At 44.7% G+C, this 16,827-nt stretch overlaps 1 protein-coding gene across 1 annotated transcript in view; it reads right to left on the bottom strand.

The window, feature by feature from the left end:
* Positions 1–454: 454 nt before the first annotated feature.
* Positions 455–16,827, bottom strand: part of ITIH5 (inter-alpha-trypsin inhibitor heavy chain 5) — a 43,177-nt gene continuing 26,804 nt past the window's right edge. The window contains exons 8-14 of the mRNA XM_033058697.2: positions 13,190–13,361; positions 10,410–10,719; positions 7,290–7,843; positions 6,863–6,913; positions 5,719–5,835; positions 4,037–4,414; positions 455–3,145 (exon numbers count right to left, since the gene is read on the bottom strand). Of these exons, the coding sequence (XP_032914588.1) occupies positions 2,847–3,145; positions 4,037–4,414; positions 5,719–5,835; positions 6,863–6,913; positions 7,290–7,843; positions 10,410–10,719; positions 13,190–13,361 (1,881 nt within the window). The 3' untranslated portion in view covers positions 455–2,846. The remainder of the gene's footprint in view (positions 3,146–4,036; positions 4,415–5,718; positions 5,836–6,862; positions 6,914–7,289; positions 7,844–10,409; positions 10,720–13,189; positions 13,362–16,827) is intronic.

Below are 16,827 nucleotides of genomic sequence, written 5' to 3' on the forward strand. Positions count from 1 at the left end.
ATCCAAGTGCTCTGTGACACTCTTGGAGATGAGAACAAATGCATCTTCACTGCAATAACTGCATAGAGGTCTGGGAGCTCTCTGGGATAGCATGAAGGGCTGTGAGGACCAACCCTGAACATATTCCCCCTTGTGAAAGAGTCAAGTGTTGTGATGCCCACTTCAGAGCTGAAAAAAATTGAAATTTACAGTCCATGACCTGCTTTTGCTCTTGGGGCAGCAGGAGCACAAACTGTTTTCCCATGTCCTATTCTTCTGTATTTGAGCTCTGTGGTTAAACTCTCATTTCAGTGTGGGAGTAGAACAGACCCTAGGGTCTGTTCTTGAAGGACATCAGTGACCTTTAATTTTCCACTGAAATTAGTTTGGTTCCCAACTTATTCTTAACTTGTGAGTGATTCTTTCAGTGATCTGGTAATGTGAACCTGTCCAGCAGCATAAAACACACACAACCTTAGCTTCAAAGCTTGTTTTATCTTTGCCAAATGAAAGCTTCACTGCAGTGTTCACTGTAAAATATTTATTGTGAAATGGATAACTGGAGCCTTAAGGAGACCTTGAGTATATTGCTCCAGGTGCTTCATATTGCTGAGAAGTTGGACTTGATCACTGTTATCTTCAGGCCCTGAAAGAAATGTGTTTCCTTGGCTGGAGGAGGAGAAAGAGGAGCAATGATGCACCCAAATTATTAGCAGTAGGTGTGTGTTTATATATATATATATATTATATACATATCTATGTACAGAGAAGATGAGGGGAGAGCCTAAGCCAGTCACTCCCCTCAGCAATACACGTGGGCAGCACAGTGTGGGAGGAGAGGGAAGGTTTCAGTAAGGACAGTAAACACTGCCAAACCCCAGGCTGTCTAGAAATCCACTGCCACTTTCCTGTTTGCTCGTGAAAGGGGAGGTGGTTTGGATGTGGGCTCTGGCTGATCTTCCTTCTGTCTTCTTGGGCAGAGAAGTCAACTTCACAGCTGTCCTTCCCCATCTCTTTCTGGCCCACAAGCAAACTGCAGAGCATTAATCCTCTGTTATTATTCCACACTCAGGACAGTGCTGAAGTCTTGCCTTCAGCTCTCCCTCGCAGGAGAGCTATTTCTCAAGACAGCAGGGCCCAAAGCAGTAGTTTCTTCTTTATGTTCTGTTCCAAAGTACGAGCTTGGCATGAGTTTTGTGCTAAGGGAGCTCTCTAAGGATCTTCCAGAGTGCAGTAAAATCTTGCTGGTTGCTTTTGGCTGTTCCCCTCTTCCAGGCAGCACATGGTGTGAGTAAAGAAACCGTGCTTGGCACCTGCTCTGCTGCCACGGTGCTTGCAGCACTAACGAGCTGATCAAGCAACTGGAAAATCACCACCCCACCCCCAGCAGCTGGAGCTCCTACAGCAACAATATGATTTAATTGTTAAATATGAAAAAAATCAGTCAAGATCGAACCTATTTCTGTAGGTCTCTGGCAACTGTTTTCTCCTAACACATGGATATCATTTAATTCCTGGAGATGCTTCCACACCCAGGCTCCCTCCTTTCCAGTTCTGGAAAGGCAGAGCTTTCATGAGCTCAGTTTGGCCTTGCCATGTAAATGTCTTTGTGGTTGTCAAGTCCCCTTTGGACAAGCTCTCTGCTAAAACTCCCCTGTGGCTGATCTATAGCATTGCTCAGTGATGCCTCACTTTAAAATGCACCACAGCCTTGCAGTTTTGGGTTTGGAGCACCACCTGCAGTGGGGGTGGCTGGCAGACCCTTCTGTAACCTCCTGCTGCCAAATTCCTGCTGCGCACGAATTCCTGCAGTGTAAGGAAGGAGAAGCAGCCAGGGGAAATCGGGATGAAACTTTTTTGACAATTTGGAATAAATAAAGACTTCCTCCCTGATTACAAAAGCAGCTAGAAACATCTAGTTAAAATTCAAGAGGCTGCTTTGTAGGCTCACAAGCTGTTGTGGGTTCTGGTTTGTCGTCCCTTAGAAAATTTTAATCTTTGCTGAGCAGAAGGGGCGTGATGCTCAAGGACATGGCAGGTCTGTTGGAAGCTCACAGTGGAACTTTCTTTCTGAGAAATCACTAACTCTGCAATGTTATTTAAATTGAATTATGTTGAATCAACTGCTTTATGGAATGGGACCCTGCACCACTCCTGTTGCTGCTGAGGACCAGAGGTGCTTTTTAAACACACAACCTGTGCACCAGGACAGCAATAAACCCCGTCAAGGTTTTCACCACTGTTTTAAGGGTTTGTAGTGATTCAGGGAACATCATGTTTAGTGGCAAATCCAGACCTCATCCCACTAACCAGGAAAGCAATACCCTCCTGTGGCCTGTTGATTTAAGGTTTTTGGTTTTGTTTGATGCTGATGGGTCACTGCAGATGAATATCCACCCAGCTCTCCTCTCTCTTTCTGTCTTTCTCTCCTTTCCCCAAGGACCAAGGCTGGAGCACATGCTCTGAGTCCCTTCTTTGCAAAGCCTATCACCTCACCAGGCACTGTGCTGTCTGACCTGCCTTTTGTGGGGTGACTCACCAGCCCCAGGGAGTATTGCACAGATCCCTGTATGGGTTTACTTTAGGGCCAGCAGCCTCTGCACTGTTCACTGGCTTATTTTCCCCTCCCTTCCCCCTGGGAGAGCATCAATCATGCCTTTAACCACGTCCTTTCCCCCAGCCTTCTTTTTCTTCAGGAATCTGATGAACGTTCGTTTAGCACGAAAGAGAGACAGCCAATTTCCAAGGACAAAAATCCTTGGTTTCTTTGGCACCAAGAAGTAAGGAAATATTCAGGAGTTGCCCAGTAAAGGCTTCAGAAGGGACCTGCAGTCACACGTGCTGCCACAGTGCATCGCTGTGACCGATTAAAGGCTGCTAATTGTCCCAAAGCTGGTCCCTGTGTCGAAAGGATGAGAAGCCAAATAGTCCTTGTAGCTGCCATCGATCAGTTTGTCCGCGTTGTTTTTGGCAAACCAGCAGTCGACTTCCTGCTGGCCATTGTAGATCCTCCTCTGCTTCCACACCACGGGAACGAGCCGCCCCTTCACCTCCAGGGTGTTTGTGGGGTTTGCCTTCAACACCTCTGTTTGCTTCTGCCCAGCCTCCCCACCACTGGTGTTCAGGGATTCCTGAAGAAGCTTAACTTCATGGTTCAAGAACTGACCTGCAAGGCAAGATAAAAAAAAGTCCATGACTGGCTGGTTTGTGTTTGTTTATAAATTGTTGTGGTTTGGTAGTTTGATTTTTTTTTTTTTTTTTTTTTTGGTAGGATGCATTTGAGGATTTTTGGCTTATGGATCTGTAAAGGGGTTCTCTGCAAGAGCAGGATGAATCTTGTTCCTGTGATTCATTTCTAAATCTCACAAACATAGGGGTTAGAATAAAACCTGATTTTTTTTTTCCATGGGTAACTAAAGAGTAAGCTCCCTTCTGTGGGACGTGGTTATTAGAGGCTAATAACCCAGACAATGTCCATCAGCAAACAAAAAGTCCTAGGCCTGAAGGTTCAAGTTGTCTTCCTTTGCCTTCCTGGGAGAAAGTTCTTCTAAGCCCAACCTAAGTGTGGATTTAGAGGTCTGACAATGAGAATAACGTGAGTCAAAAACCTCACTCCTAAGGGATAATCTCCTCCTTCACCTGGGAGTGCCTGAGTGGCACAGAAACTATGGCAGAAATTTTAGAGTTCTGCACCTGTACACAACCAAAAACATCAATTCTCTCACTGGCTGAAAGAACACAACCATCTGGTCATTAGCTGAGCCTACCTAAAACCTAGTTCCTTCAAAAGGTAGCAGTGGCTTTTCTTTCATTTCGCATTTGAAATAAAGGGGCCACAAAAAGTTCTTGTGGAAGATCTGGTTTATGTCTCTGTACTGGGAGCATCAAGCATGAGTATTCTAATAGTAACTGTATTGAACAATCATTAAAAGAGTGGAAATGTGAACAGCAGGCACAGCTGGGATAGGGAGAGATGAGGAAAAGACAGGGGAGGAGTTGGAGGTACTAGAAAAAGAGATGTTGTTTGAGAGAGGGTATAAAAGAATCTGTCACCTACCCAGGAGCCCGTGGGAGTCAGAGGAGAGCCCTTTACTGTTGGAGATGTAGAACCCCAGGTGATTCCTCTGGTATGGGGCTGGCTTCTTGTAGTGGTGGATGAGGATGACAAAGCTGATGGAGTCGCGGATCGTCACGGTGATGTTGGAGTAGGCAGAGATGGACACCTCGAGGCTCCTGCTTCTCACAACAGCACTGCGGCCACAGGACAGCACGAGCCTTTCCCCATCATCCAGGATGACCCTCTTGGGGGTGATCTCCAGGTAAGACCTCTCTGGCTTATTGTTGAGGATGGTGATGGTGCTGAAGTAAGTCCGATGCTTCTTGTGGCCATTGGGTGGTGCAGGAGCCCCAATTAATTGCCCATTCACGGTTACACCTTGCAGGAAAGCAATCAGTAAGTGAAAGCTGGAACCCAGGAGCACAGAATCACAGAACAGCCTGAGCTGGAAGGGACCCAGCAGGAACAGGTCTATTGTCTCAATGACACAAGCCTTGTGACTGAGGACGTGCAGGCTCACCACCTCGTGCTCAATTATTTCACTTAGCAGTATTCAAACGAGTATAATCAGCCTGTTATAAAATTATGACCTCACACAGAGCACATAAATTTACCCAAGCTCAGAATTACTGGCCTTCTCTGCAGGCAGGTGCCCCCAGCCCCATTAATCCTGACACAGTGTACAGATGCCACAAAAAGAACCACTTTTGAGTGTTCAAAGGTGCTGATCTCACTAAGTCAAAGCCGAAATGTCCGCAGTAAGATCCCAGTAATTTTAATAATTTTTGTGACCTATTGTCCATAAGACAGTGACTCACTTCCCACAAGCCTCTGAACACCCACTGAAGAGTGACAATTAAGGAGGAGGCTTATTGCTAACCCAAGCTAAACCCAAGCCACTAACACTGAGATGAAATTATCCCATTATTCCTGATGGGATCTCTCATTTCTGTCTTCAAAGACTCAAGGTTCTAGTGCTACAGAGTCTGTTTTTCTCAAGCTCACTCTGCATTTGAGCCACAAAATCACTCAAGCAGCAGCACAAATAATCTGTGAAAGAAGTTGAAGGAAAACAGCCTGGAGCTGTATCTTACTAAGGCAGACATGAACACAGAAATATGGGGGCTAGACCCCTGCCACACAGAACAGAATCCTCATAACTTTACTGTGGGGTTTTGTAAAACAAGCCTGTGAATTGTCTCTGGTTTTTGACACCCCTTTCTCCCTCTGGTGCCCTGAGCAGGACATAATCTGCTTATTAGCTGCCCTGCTTAGAATTCCAGATGGGATCAGACCACACTTTGGGCCCCAGAGGCTCACACTGGCTGGGGTAAAGCAGATCCTGAATCATGTGGGTTTTCTCAAGATTGTCATGACTCTCTAGAGAGTTTAGTGGTTTCTTTACTAAAAGAGCCATGGTGCTTGGTGTGCCTGTTTGGGTACTTTGCTCTGTCCTAAATCAAACAGTACTGTAAGCAAAGAGGGAAATTCCCACAGCAGAGCAATTTTGATGAGTCCAAACCTTTTATTTGCAAGCTGTGACTTTATAACTGGGTGAAGTTGAACCATAGAAGAAACTTTTTCTAATTTCCTATCACTTTTTTTGCCTGTGAGGCACCTTGGTGCTTGGCTGGCCTTACACTTTGATTTTCCTCCATAAGGAACTTGACTTGGCTGCTCACCAGATTCCTTGTGGTCAGAGACCAGCCTGAGAATGTCCCCTGGTTCTCCATCAATATTGAAGCACACAGAGAACTTGCTGGAGGGAAAATCAATGACAAAGTGAGGGTCCCCATCCGCTGAGAAGACATGGAAAAAGAGATAAATGTGAGAGGCTCCCACAAAACTGCAGTGTCCAAGATTGCAACAAAACTGCTCTTTAAAGTGTGTTTGTCCCTGTTTTTTTCTAAAGTCCTCCCGGTTTGTTGTTTTTAGAGGGTCAGATGGAGTTTGCCAGGAAATGCCAAGTTTTGATTTGTTTTTCACAAAGATTGTTTTGTTTTTCTCACAGAAAAGGTTGTGTTTTCGATGACAACTCAAAACCCAAAACAGTTTAGATGAAAATCAGGATATTTTCTTCCCGGACAATAATTCCGGTGATTTATGGGAATTATCATGTAGGTGTTTTGAACTCCTCCATTCTTTCTTGGCAAGCTACATCCCCCACAGCACACAGAAATGTACTTTCTGACCAAGGGCTGCTGCAGGACCCACCTCACACTGACCCCTCCTGGCCCTCAGGATGAGACTGGAGCAGTCAACAGCAGCTGTTGATCCCACAATCTCAATTTTTCAACAATTCTTGACCTATCATCAACTATCAGCCAGCTTCCATTAATAAGGCAAGTCAAAAATCCTAGTTTCTAAGGTAAAATTGACTCTATCAAGAGAAATTCAAGTCAGAATTCTTCATCTGGACTTATTCTTCAGTGTTTAATGTATGAAAAGTTAAGTAAAGGAATAGGACCAACAGGAAAATTGCAAAATACTATAGAATTTTCTCTATTTTCCATCTTCAACAACTTTTTTATATTTCAACATTATTACTTATAAAAGAGAGGATGTGTTTCTGTTCTCCCCTACCCTGCAGAAGTTTCAAACATGAGGATCAAGTGTTGCAGATCATCTGCCTTGCTCACACTCCTCATTACTGAGCCTCTCTGTATTTTGGCTTTGTTTTCATTTTCCTCCCTACTCTGTAGGTCTGACAAACTGAATTTTGGCTGCTCACTTGGGATGGTTATACCACACTGGTATGCATCTGAGGTTTCCATAAATCAGCCACTATTATCTTGCATTATTAAAGGCATGAAAACAGGCACTGACCTGAAGTTTTGGAGATTTTAATTCTCTGTTTCTCTTGCCCTCTGCGTATACCTAGAAGTGGGGAAGGAAGGCTGTTACAATTACTTACTGAGCAGCAGAAAGAGACATACTATAATAATGTTCCCCAAATATTATTCAGAGACATAATGGGACATATTCCTGCAGCCACTTTAAGTTTCATGTAGAACACCAATTTTTCTCCAGTAGTTTCTACAGAGCAGTAAGTGCTTCAAGGGGCTGAGTGAGGAGCCTAAAAGGTTTGCTAAAGGTTACCCAAGCCCACAATTAGCAAAATTAGCAAAATTGCTATGAAAATCTCAGCCTTACTCCTCAGCTCACTGTCTAGATCACCCCTGCAAAGTTGGCCATGAGACATTGCCCATGCAAGAAGATTTTTTACCAGAACAAGGTTATTCTTCTCTCATACCTGGTGGGGCCCTGTGCCCCTGCAGGCTCTGCACCTTCTCCCCAATGCCATCAGTAGAAGGGCTGACAAACTCCTCCTGAGGGGGCTCTGAGTGGAGTCCAGCCTCCTTCATCTTCAGAACAGTGAAGGGGGTAACAAAATTATAAGCCAGAGCCATTGACTTGGCTTTTTCCATCAAACTGTCCTTCTCCTGACTGTCATCACTCTTCAGGCGAGAGTTGAGCAATTCCTTGATGGTGAGGTAGCTCCACGCCCTCTCGATGTAATTATTGTCACCTCTGCCATCCTCCAGGCCAGGGACACCCCTGATGTCATTTCTGCTCAGCAGGTCAACAGCCACATCTGTTTTGAGGAGGATGTACTTCTTGGAGTTGCTGGCAGTCACCTCCACGTGCAGTTTATCCGAGGTGCGGTTGATGAGTTTGCCAGCTATGATGATTTCAGAGCCATTGAAGTAGTTGGGGAAGAAGTTCTGGGTGACCTGCTCCACATCATCTTCAGGGTAATCAACACGGATGTCAGACAGAAGGGGTGTCCCTATTTCATCATAGAACCTTAAAGCAAGACACATTTTTCACCTTTAGCACTGTGTGAACGCACTCTTGCACTTGTACACCAACAAGGACACAGTCAGGTTGTCTAAAATGGCTCAGAAGTCATTCAGGGGCAGTTTGAGCCATCAGGAAACAAATTTAACTACCTAATCCACTCTAACTTGATCCAGAAAAACAGGGTGGGGAGGATCTCTGCCCTTAGGGCTTTTCAAAACCTGAGTGGACAAAGCCCTGAGAAACCTCACCTAAACGTGAAGTTAGCTCTTCTCAGAGCAGGAGGTTGAATTACAGGATCTCTGGAGGTCCCTGTCAACAAAATTACTCTCTGCCTCCTCCTAGTCTTCACTGTTTCTTAGGTACTTAAACAGTCTCTTAAGTATGTTCAGAATCATCCCAGCATGTCCTAGCAGTCACCTCCCTTCCACTGTGGTTCCAGACTTTTTCAGGGAGATATTTGTGACCACTTAGAAGTAAATTATTGGCTTCCAAGATTCACAGAAAGCACCCCATTTATTGAAATATGTACTTAGATGAGATGCTGTTACCCACAGGTTTCTAGTGGTGTTACACATGGTATCCTAGAGCCAGAAACTGCAAGGCCAAAATGTTAGATCCACCAAAGCTGAAGAGATTCCAAATCAAAGCTTCTGAATCTCTGAAAAACCCCTAGAATGGGTTGGTCAGTGTAGGACAAGCAGGAATACACTTTTCTGAGGGCCAACAGAGAAAGAAAATCAAGAAGGAATCCCACCATGCCCCCCATAAATGAGGATGTTTCCAAGGAATGGAGGAATTCTAGCTGCTATATGCACACACCCTGGCACAAGAGAGCTCACTTCCTCGTGGGTGATTTTCTTTTGGAGCAAGGCATGGCTCTCATGGAACCAGGGAGGTTAACCCTTTAATCCCTTGTTAACATGATCAACCACACTTGTAAGAACACCTTGCCCAGAAAACTGTCACAAGGCTCAAAGCCCAAGTTTACAATCCTGTGTTTTCCCCACAGCAATGTGCTTTTGAAGGTTCCTCCCAAGCTGCTCCAAGAATGCCATATTTCCCATTCAAATGCCAAACTGCTCATCTCTTGGCAAGTCATTCCAGTTTAGTTTGGTAAATAAACAAAGAATTGGCCTCAGCCCTTTTTTAGTTCAAGCTGCATTTATTTGACACATCTGGTTAAACAGACTGTCTGGAAGCTAAAGTCACACTTTTTGCTTTATTCTCTCTCCAAGGGAAGCCAAAGCCTGAATTGGTTGACTTTTTTTTTAAAGTCTGTCTGAGCACTCATTGTCTTTCATGCAGAGACCTCACCAGACTTAAAAGCATGACTAAATTAAACTTCAGAACTCTCTGTAAACTAATTTCTGAGTTGTAACAAATGGTGGAGATACACAACCTGTCTTAGAGTACAATTCAAGGAAGTACCTGTATAAAAATACAACCTGCTGAGCATTAAAAAAAAATTACATTGGCACCCATTTAGGTTTTCCCTCCAACTGAGGTTTGAATTGGCCTCCAGCAGTGATTGTGCTTTTCTGTATAAATCTGGCACCAGATGCCAAATGGGTTTGCCATGACTGAGCTTGATAAACAGTGAGCTGCTCATCAGAGAGAGGCGTTTGAACAAGTACTTGCAGCACTGGGCTGCTACAGCCCAATCCATCAGAGCATCCTCTGTTTGCCAGGGAATGCCACTTGCTGTCCAAAATGCATGTCCTGAGGAGGAAATGATGTGGGTGGAGTGACAGAATTGAGTTCAGAAGGAATTCTTGTCCATGCATAGCTGCCACAGAAGGCAAAGCCCTGGTGCAAAGTGCTTGGATTTATTGCTCCAGAGGAGTAGGAGAGGCCTGTACTCAATAACTGTCTCTTTTTGGTTTCTGTGGTTAAACCACTGACATTTTGGGAGTGAAAGCCAAACATTTTTATTTGGAAACACTGACACATTGCCAAACATTTTGGTCAGAGATGTGGTCACATATCTTTCTGCTGTTCCTTACCAGGGTCTCAGAAGAGGAACATAATCTCTGATCCTACTGAATGATAAGGATTTCAGGAAACTTATGAGGAGTCTGGGTTGCAAAGAATGAGGAAATTAAGTGACTACATGGTTATCCCAGGAATTATCTTAGTGAGCTTTTCAAAGTCAAGTATTTTGGATCTTGGGCAAAAGGTTATAATTTCCAAAAAATAAAGAAATCATTTTTTTGCTCCAAATTGCAATCTTCATTCCTGATCCCCTCCATGCTGTTTATGTTGTTGATTTGACGTATGAAATGCATCCTCTCCTCCCACCATCTACCTGTGAGGAGTTGGGACTTGTGCCCCCCAGCTCTCTGTGTTTAAATGATGTGAATTAGGGAAACAAATGCCTTGCTCTGAGGGGCTGGGAAGCTCCAGTACATCTCAGGGGGTCTGCTAAGAAAAAGGAAATTTCTGGGTAGCCATTCAGAGTATCTGATCATACCCAGAGCTGAGCCTCAGGGAAACTCCAATTTCTTGCCACGTCTCACTAAAGGATTTTCCATCCCAAAAGAAGCCAAAGGACAGAAAAATCAGAACAAACCCCTTGAGGTGGCTGGCTGCATCTTCATCCTCCTGGAAAAGCCTCGTCATGCCGCAGTTCTCCAGGGCCATCCTCTCCAGCAGCTTGTGGTCCACATCGTTGCCAATGCCGATGGTGAAGAGGCAGAATTTATCCTGGATGGCCTCCTTGGTGTTGCTGAGGATTTTGGATGACTGTGTCTCCCCGACAGTGGGCCTCCCATCCGTGAGGAAGATGATGAGGGACACGCTCCTGGCGTCAATGTCGTTCTGAGCAATGTAATCATTCAGCAGCTTCGCCCCAGTCTGCAGAGCCTCGTTGATGTTAGTGCCTGGGAAGGTGCCAGAATGATTAGAGATCATTTCTCCTTCTAAGAGTGGTGTGAATAATTTCCCTGAGCTCCCCTTGGTGAGGTGACAGCTCCTCTGGACATCAGGATGTCCCTTTTCTCCACATGAAGTTGCTCTAGCCCCTTAATTCAGTTCAGCTCTGTTATCTGAGCACCAGTTTGGCACAGCTGTTTATGGTTTATGAACTGAATTATGAATTTCAGTTTGTCATGTGAAATTGCTGTTGAATGTCTCAATGTACAACAATCAGCCTGGTAAAGAGTCATATAGTCTGCCTGGTATAAACAAAAATTTTTAAACCTAATTATAGGACTCTCCCAGGTGATATTGAACTAGAAAAAGTTCTACTCATTTTTTTCTGAAGGGCACAACACTTGGAGTCAGGAAAAAAGCCTTCACATGGGAAAACAAGTGGATGGGCTGGTTCTTCACACCCCAGGGGACACAAAGTTTAAAGGGAAGAGCTTGGTTAGCTGTGGAGTGTGTTTGCACAAAACAACTGGCTAGTGAAGAATAGAACTGCCTGAAGTGGGGTGGGAGGGAGAAAAAGTAAATGAAGGAACAGATGTACATTAGAATAGGCATGAAAAGGAGCCAAGCCCACTGTGTCTTCAAAAAAAAGGAAAACAGGAAAATGAGTACAAGTATTCCCTTTCTCCATGTATTCCTAGTCAAAGCACAGAGGGATTGGCTGTGGGACCTTTGCAAAATCAGCACATCAGGGCTCTAAACAGCTCTTAGAAAACAAAGCAGGTGAAATGGGTTAAGAGCCATGCACAGCTGGTTCCTCGGTGTCTGCACAGGGAGATCTAGGCAGGTTATCAGCAGGATGTGATAGAAAGTCAGCCCATACAGCACATACCTAGAAACTCAGTGTGCACAGCTCCAGTGACTGCAGCAAGACAAGGAACAGGAAAACAGCAAAGACTTCAAAAAGTCCTCAAAATCCTGACTCTGTCTTCTGCAAAATGGTTCCCAACTGAAAAACCAGCACCCAAATATCCTAACTCCTTTAATCTCTAGGTAGATCCAAAATCTCAGAAAGAACTTTTTTCCCCAGAAGAAAACCACTTCATGTAGCAGAGTGTAATTTTATACTCAGTTGTATCATAGAACTGAAGCACTGAAAACTGCCTTTTGCCAGCTGAGGTATTTAGCAGAAGGATTTTTAACTCATTTCTTTGGTGTGTGAGTACAACACAGGGGTGTAACCACACCATGTTCTTTGTGTGTGTTCATGTTCACTAGAAGATACTCAAGGAATAGCACCTTTATAGAGAAAAAACAGAGTTAGCCAGAACTGAAGTACCTGTGGTGGAGAATCACTGCACCTTCCTGTTGAGCCACAGTCAATAATGTCCTTTTACTTTTGTTCTCTGGCAGGTTCATGGGCAAACCCAGCTGGTTCTGCACAGCTCTCTTGGCACTTCAGGAGTAAAAGGTTTTGTTCTCTGAGTCTAGTCCCCCTGTTGTTAATTGTTTAACTGGGCAGGTCCCTTCCCCACTTCCTAAGCAATTCCTGCCACAACACAAAGAGCATAGCCAACCATCCTGTTTGCTGTGTTTTTCCATCAGAGGGTTTCCTCTCTGCCAGGAGTGGTCACTGCTCAGGGGCAGCCATGGGAAGGCCCTCCCTGACCTTCAACCAGCTGTGACTGCTTCCATGGGGAAGGATTTGAACAGGTCATTTTGCAGCTCTCTGACCACAGTGCTGGAATATGTTTGATTACAAACCTCACTGTAGTTGGAGATTTTTTTATACTACTGTCCATGGCCTCACAGGAGACCTGTGAATCAAATTAAAACTCATGCCTGCACTCTGCCAATCTTCTGGGGTTTTCTCTGCCTGCTTCCCTCCAGGCAGCAAGGCATAAGTAAAGAGGGCTGAGAAATTCTTAAATATCATTTTGGCTCCTTGGTAGAGACAAGAAGACAGTACTAGGTGAGAAACTAACTCCTGCAGAAGGCAATCCCACATCCCACAGTGTGTGCTCCATCCATGGGGTTTCCAACCCAGACAAAATCATGAAGCTGCTTTCACAGAGGCTTTCAGAAACCACACAATACACTGTGTGTCCTTTGTCAGGGTATGTTTTCATCTGTGTCCTCAAAAATAACCTTGGAAGCTTTCCCTTTCTGTGGGTGTCACCAGATAAACAAGAGAACAGAATCAAATTGGGTTTATATGAGTGTATAGAATCACAGACTAATTTTGGTTGGAAGGAACATTTAAAGGCCATCTTGTCCAAGCCCCCTGCAATAGGCAGGGCTGAGGAAACCTTCCCATCATGTATGTTAATAAAGAACACATAATCCTGAGTGGAGTTGAAGGGACCCCCTTGTCCCATGACCTAAATTCCAGTGTCTTGCTCTCCTGTTCATTCACCACTCTCTGTCCTGTTGTAATCAATTGGATAACACAATTAATCCCATCTGTATTTCTGGTCATACCTCCAGTAGGTGACATGTTATGGATGTACTTTTTGGCATCCCTGATGTTATTTGGAGTAACTGGCACCAGCCTGTCCTGCTGCCAGACCTTTATTCGGTTGGAAAAACCAATGATATTGAAGTGGTCTTCAGGCCTTAGGTCCTGGAGAATTGTGAAGAGAGCTTCTTTGGTCTAGAAAGAGAAAAGAGAGCAAAAGACACAGCTGTCAGTGTTTGAGTGGGCAAGAATTTAGTTTCAAGATTTTTATTAGATATTTCTACGCTACCAGTTTGGCTGATGAAAAAAATTGGTATGTCCTTCCTTATCTCAAGGCCTGATCTCTGTGGTGTCAGGGGCTGGGCAAATATGAGATGAAAAACTCTTGCCCAAAATGTCTTGTGAGGCACATCTAGACCTAACTAAGCTTAAAAATCAGGATAAAAGCTCCCAGTGACTGGGAGAACCATGTTCTGAATTAAGGGGAATGAAAAATAATGACTAATAACAAGCTCTTAGAGTTTGTCTAATGCCCTTTAGACTGGCAGTGAGCTGCAAGTGGCATATATTGAAAATAGGCTACTTATAAGTTAAAAAAACCTGTGAGCATGTCAAAGGATGCACATTCTCTATTCTTAATTAGGATACTATTTGCTGCATATACACTCTAATGAATAGTTTCAGCAATTAATAAATGTTTAGGTTAATATATTCAATTAACTAAATACAAAGAGAAGTCCTGACTAGTCATTGCAGATTTTATCTGCCAGTCAATTTTGTCATCAATATGCCAACTGTTCATCATCCTATGTAAACACAGGCATCAGAGTGAGGAAATCTGGTCACAAGATGAGTTCTTACAAAGGAGATTAAGGATCCTGGGAAAGCCAGACCACTGAGGAAAAGCCAAGAGGAAAACTGCAGAGGTGTCCAGCTCCTCCCAGTGTGACCAGCTTGGATTTAGCAGCCATGCAGCTGTGTTCACATGGAGACAGCTGAGTAAGACTCAGAAGTTGCCCAAATCAGCCTCTGTCCATGCAAACATACCCTATATTAGGATGCAAAACACATGGGAGGAATATGAGGCAATACTGAAGCAGAGGAATCAGCAGATTCTCAGCTCAGCCCCTTCTTGGCCACCATCAAGCCTCCCAAATTCCATGCAAAGCTATGCAGGAAATAACATGGTGGGCTCACCAGCATTTAAAGGTTCCTCTCATGCCTGTCAGGAAAATATGTGAAGGGTTTGTCCAGAAAAAATGCAGAACAATCAACAGTGTGGAAACCACATAAGCCTAGACCTGATGTTGCTATGTAAAGAGTTTGGAAAAGGGCTCAATGGACTGATGAAGCTGTGTCATCAATATCCCCCTGGATTCTGCATGGCAGATGATGATGCAATGATGCAAACATATCTAATCCTCACAGCTGGTGTCTTGGCTCCCAGTCCACCTGAAATTAAGGAGAATATTTCCCATAGCTTCAAACATTCTGGAGCCAGGTCTGGAGACTCTCCCTGCCTGTTTCAGTGCTCTGTACAAATCATTTTCCTCTGCAGGGATCTCAGGATTAATCCCTCCATTTGCTTAGCTGGAACATTCCTCCACGTCCCACCAGTGTTTCACAGACAAGAATATTAAAGCAAATGCTGGTGGAAGAAATTCTTTCAAAGAGAAGGGGAGAACCCTACCAGGTTCACATCATGTGCCCCAAACAAACCTTCACAAAGGTGAATTCCTGCTCAAACACGGAGGCTGCCTCCAGTCTAACAGTCCACACAAAGTGGCAAAGTTGGGCTAAAAAATCAGTTATTTGAAAAAGCAGAGAAGGTTTTAGTATCTCTCATCTCCTGTTTTAAAACACCCTTTGTATTGTAAAAATGCTTCAGAAAATGCATGACATCACCCTTCAGAGACACCCAGCCATTACAGAGAGGAAAACCAGGCTGCTTTTGTAATTATGTCAAGGTCAGAAAGTGAGAGGTTCCCAAAGTTTGGGGTTCCCAGCCCTCAGTTCAGGCAGCCAAACCATCCCACGTTTTTGAAGAAAAACTCCCCAAATCTCATTATCTATATTACAGCTCTGATTATAACGAATACTGTTTGACCTCTCCCATTACAAAACCCCTCTTTTCAGTTTTTTTTTCCAGTTCTGTGAAACTGCACTTTTCTCAGAGGGATTTATTAGGCCCAAATAAGCTCTGCTTCTTCTGAGAACAAGGCAAGAGGAGAAATAATCTTGCTTTGGCCTACTTGCAGAGAGGCTGCATCTCACTTCCCTTGTGCTCACAAATTCCTTTTAATTCTTGCCTGTGTTCAGCCAAAAGAAAAGGAGAAGGTAAAACAACACAGAGCAGAAGTAGCTTGGTATACACAGCATCCAAGCTAGAATTGCAGAAACATTCATTCCCAGGAAACCCAGCACTTCCCTACACCCTCATACAGGGGCCAAAAGTGGGGCTGGGACCATCTCTCTCTCCCCTTCTTTCATTTCCTCTTAGCTTTTTGTCTCATTTTTGTCACTCCACGGAGTTTGAGTCAATTTTTCCCGTATTTTCTGACATATTTTAATGGCTATGCACTGACAGCCTGGATTCTGGCATCTGTATCCTGTGCTTGCCTCTGCAACTTAAATTAAAACCCTTTGAATTTATGTAACATGCACACAAACACATGTACGAGTGTGCACATGGTTTTGCTCCAAAGCAAACAGTGAGGGAGGCCATATGGTTCATTCTCCTGCAGCTTTTACTCCATCCACAGTAAAAATAAAGGGTGGGATTCAGCTTTCCCAATCAGTCATCAGAAAGCTGGGCACCACATCTAATCCTGCTCGAGGCAGGGGAAGTCACCTCCGGGCAGTAATCCATCCCATCTGTTTTGGACAGGTTTTGGGATGGCTGAGTCACTGTCTGGAAGTGCCTGTCTCCAGGAATTGCCTTCAGGCAGAGAAGGTGGGACTCACCTCCATAACCAATCCTGAGCGTTCTGATTCTTGCTGGAGCCAAAAGGAGCTGAACAGTTTCTCCCCCTCTCCCAGAGTGCTCTGAATCCCCTGTCTCTTCCTATTTCCATCTCTCCTCCCAGCTCATCAGGACTCCCAAGTATCTCCTAAAGACCTCATGGGGTGGCAACAGCACCCTTTGCTCCCTGCCAGCATTCCTCACCCACCAATGGTTTATGAGACAGATGTGACTTCCTTCAGTGGGCTGGATATGATACAGGAGCTGGCAGGCAAAACCAGCATTTAATAAAGAGAATATCTTGGTAAAAGTGCCCTGCTTGAAATCCTGAAGGGCTCTGCTATCACCAAGTGCAGTTGGTGCTCAGCCCTCTCCTCCTGTCTCCACCAGACCCCAGGCAAGGCTTTGGCTGCAGTTGCAGCTGGGTTACAGCAGCAGATTTCTGCTTCTGTCCCTGCAAGGCCACAGCTGGAACCTCTCCTGGCTTCAGGGGCCAAGGGCTGTGGCTGCCATGGGATTCCCCAGCTGCTCTGCTGCCAATGGGGTCCTTGCAGTTCCACTCCCACCTGGCCCCAGTGAGTCATTCCACTCAAACTCCTGCCAAAAAGGAGGAAAATTAACCCTTTCTACCCTGCTGAGGGCCAGGTTGCTCCTCCATGGCTGTGCACATGTTGCTGGTTCATTTTGGAGATAAGCTGG

Source organism: Catharus ustulatus, chromosome 4 (assembly GCF_009819885.2).
Source record: "Catharus ustulatus isolate bCatUst1 chromosome 4, bCatUst1.pri.v2, whole genome shotgun sequence".
NCBI lineage: Eukaryota > Metazoa > Chordata > Aves > Passeriformes > Turdidae > Catharus > Catharus ustulatus.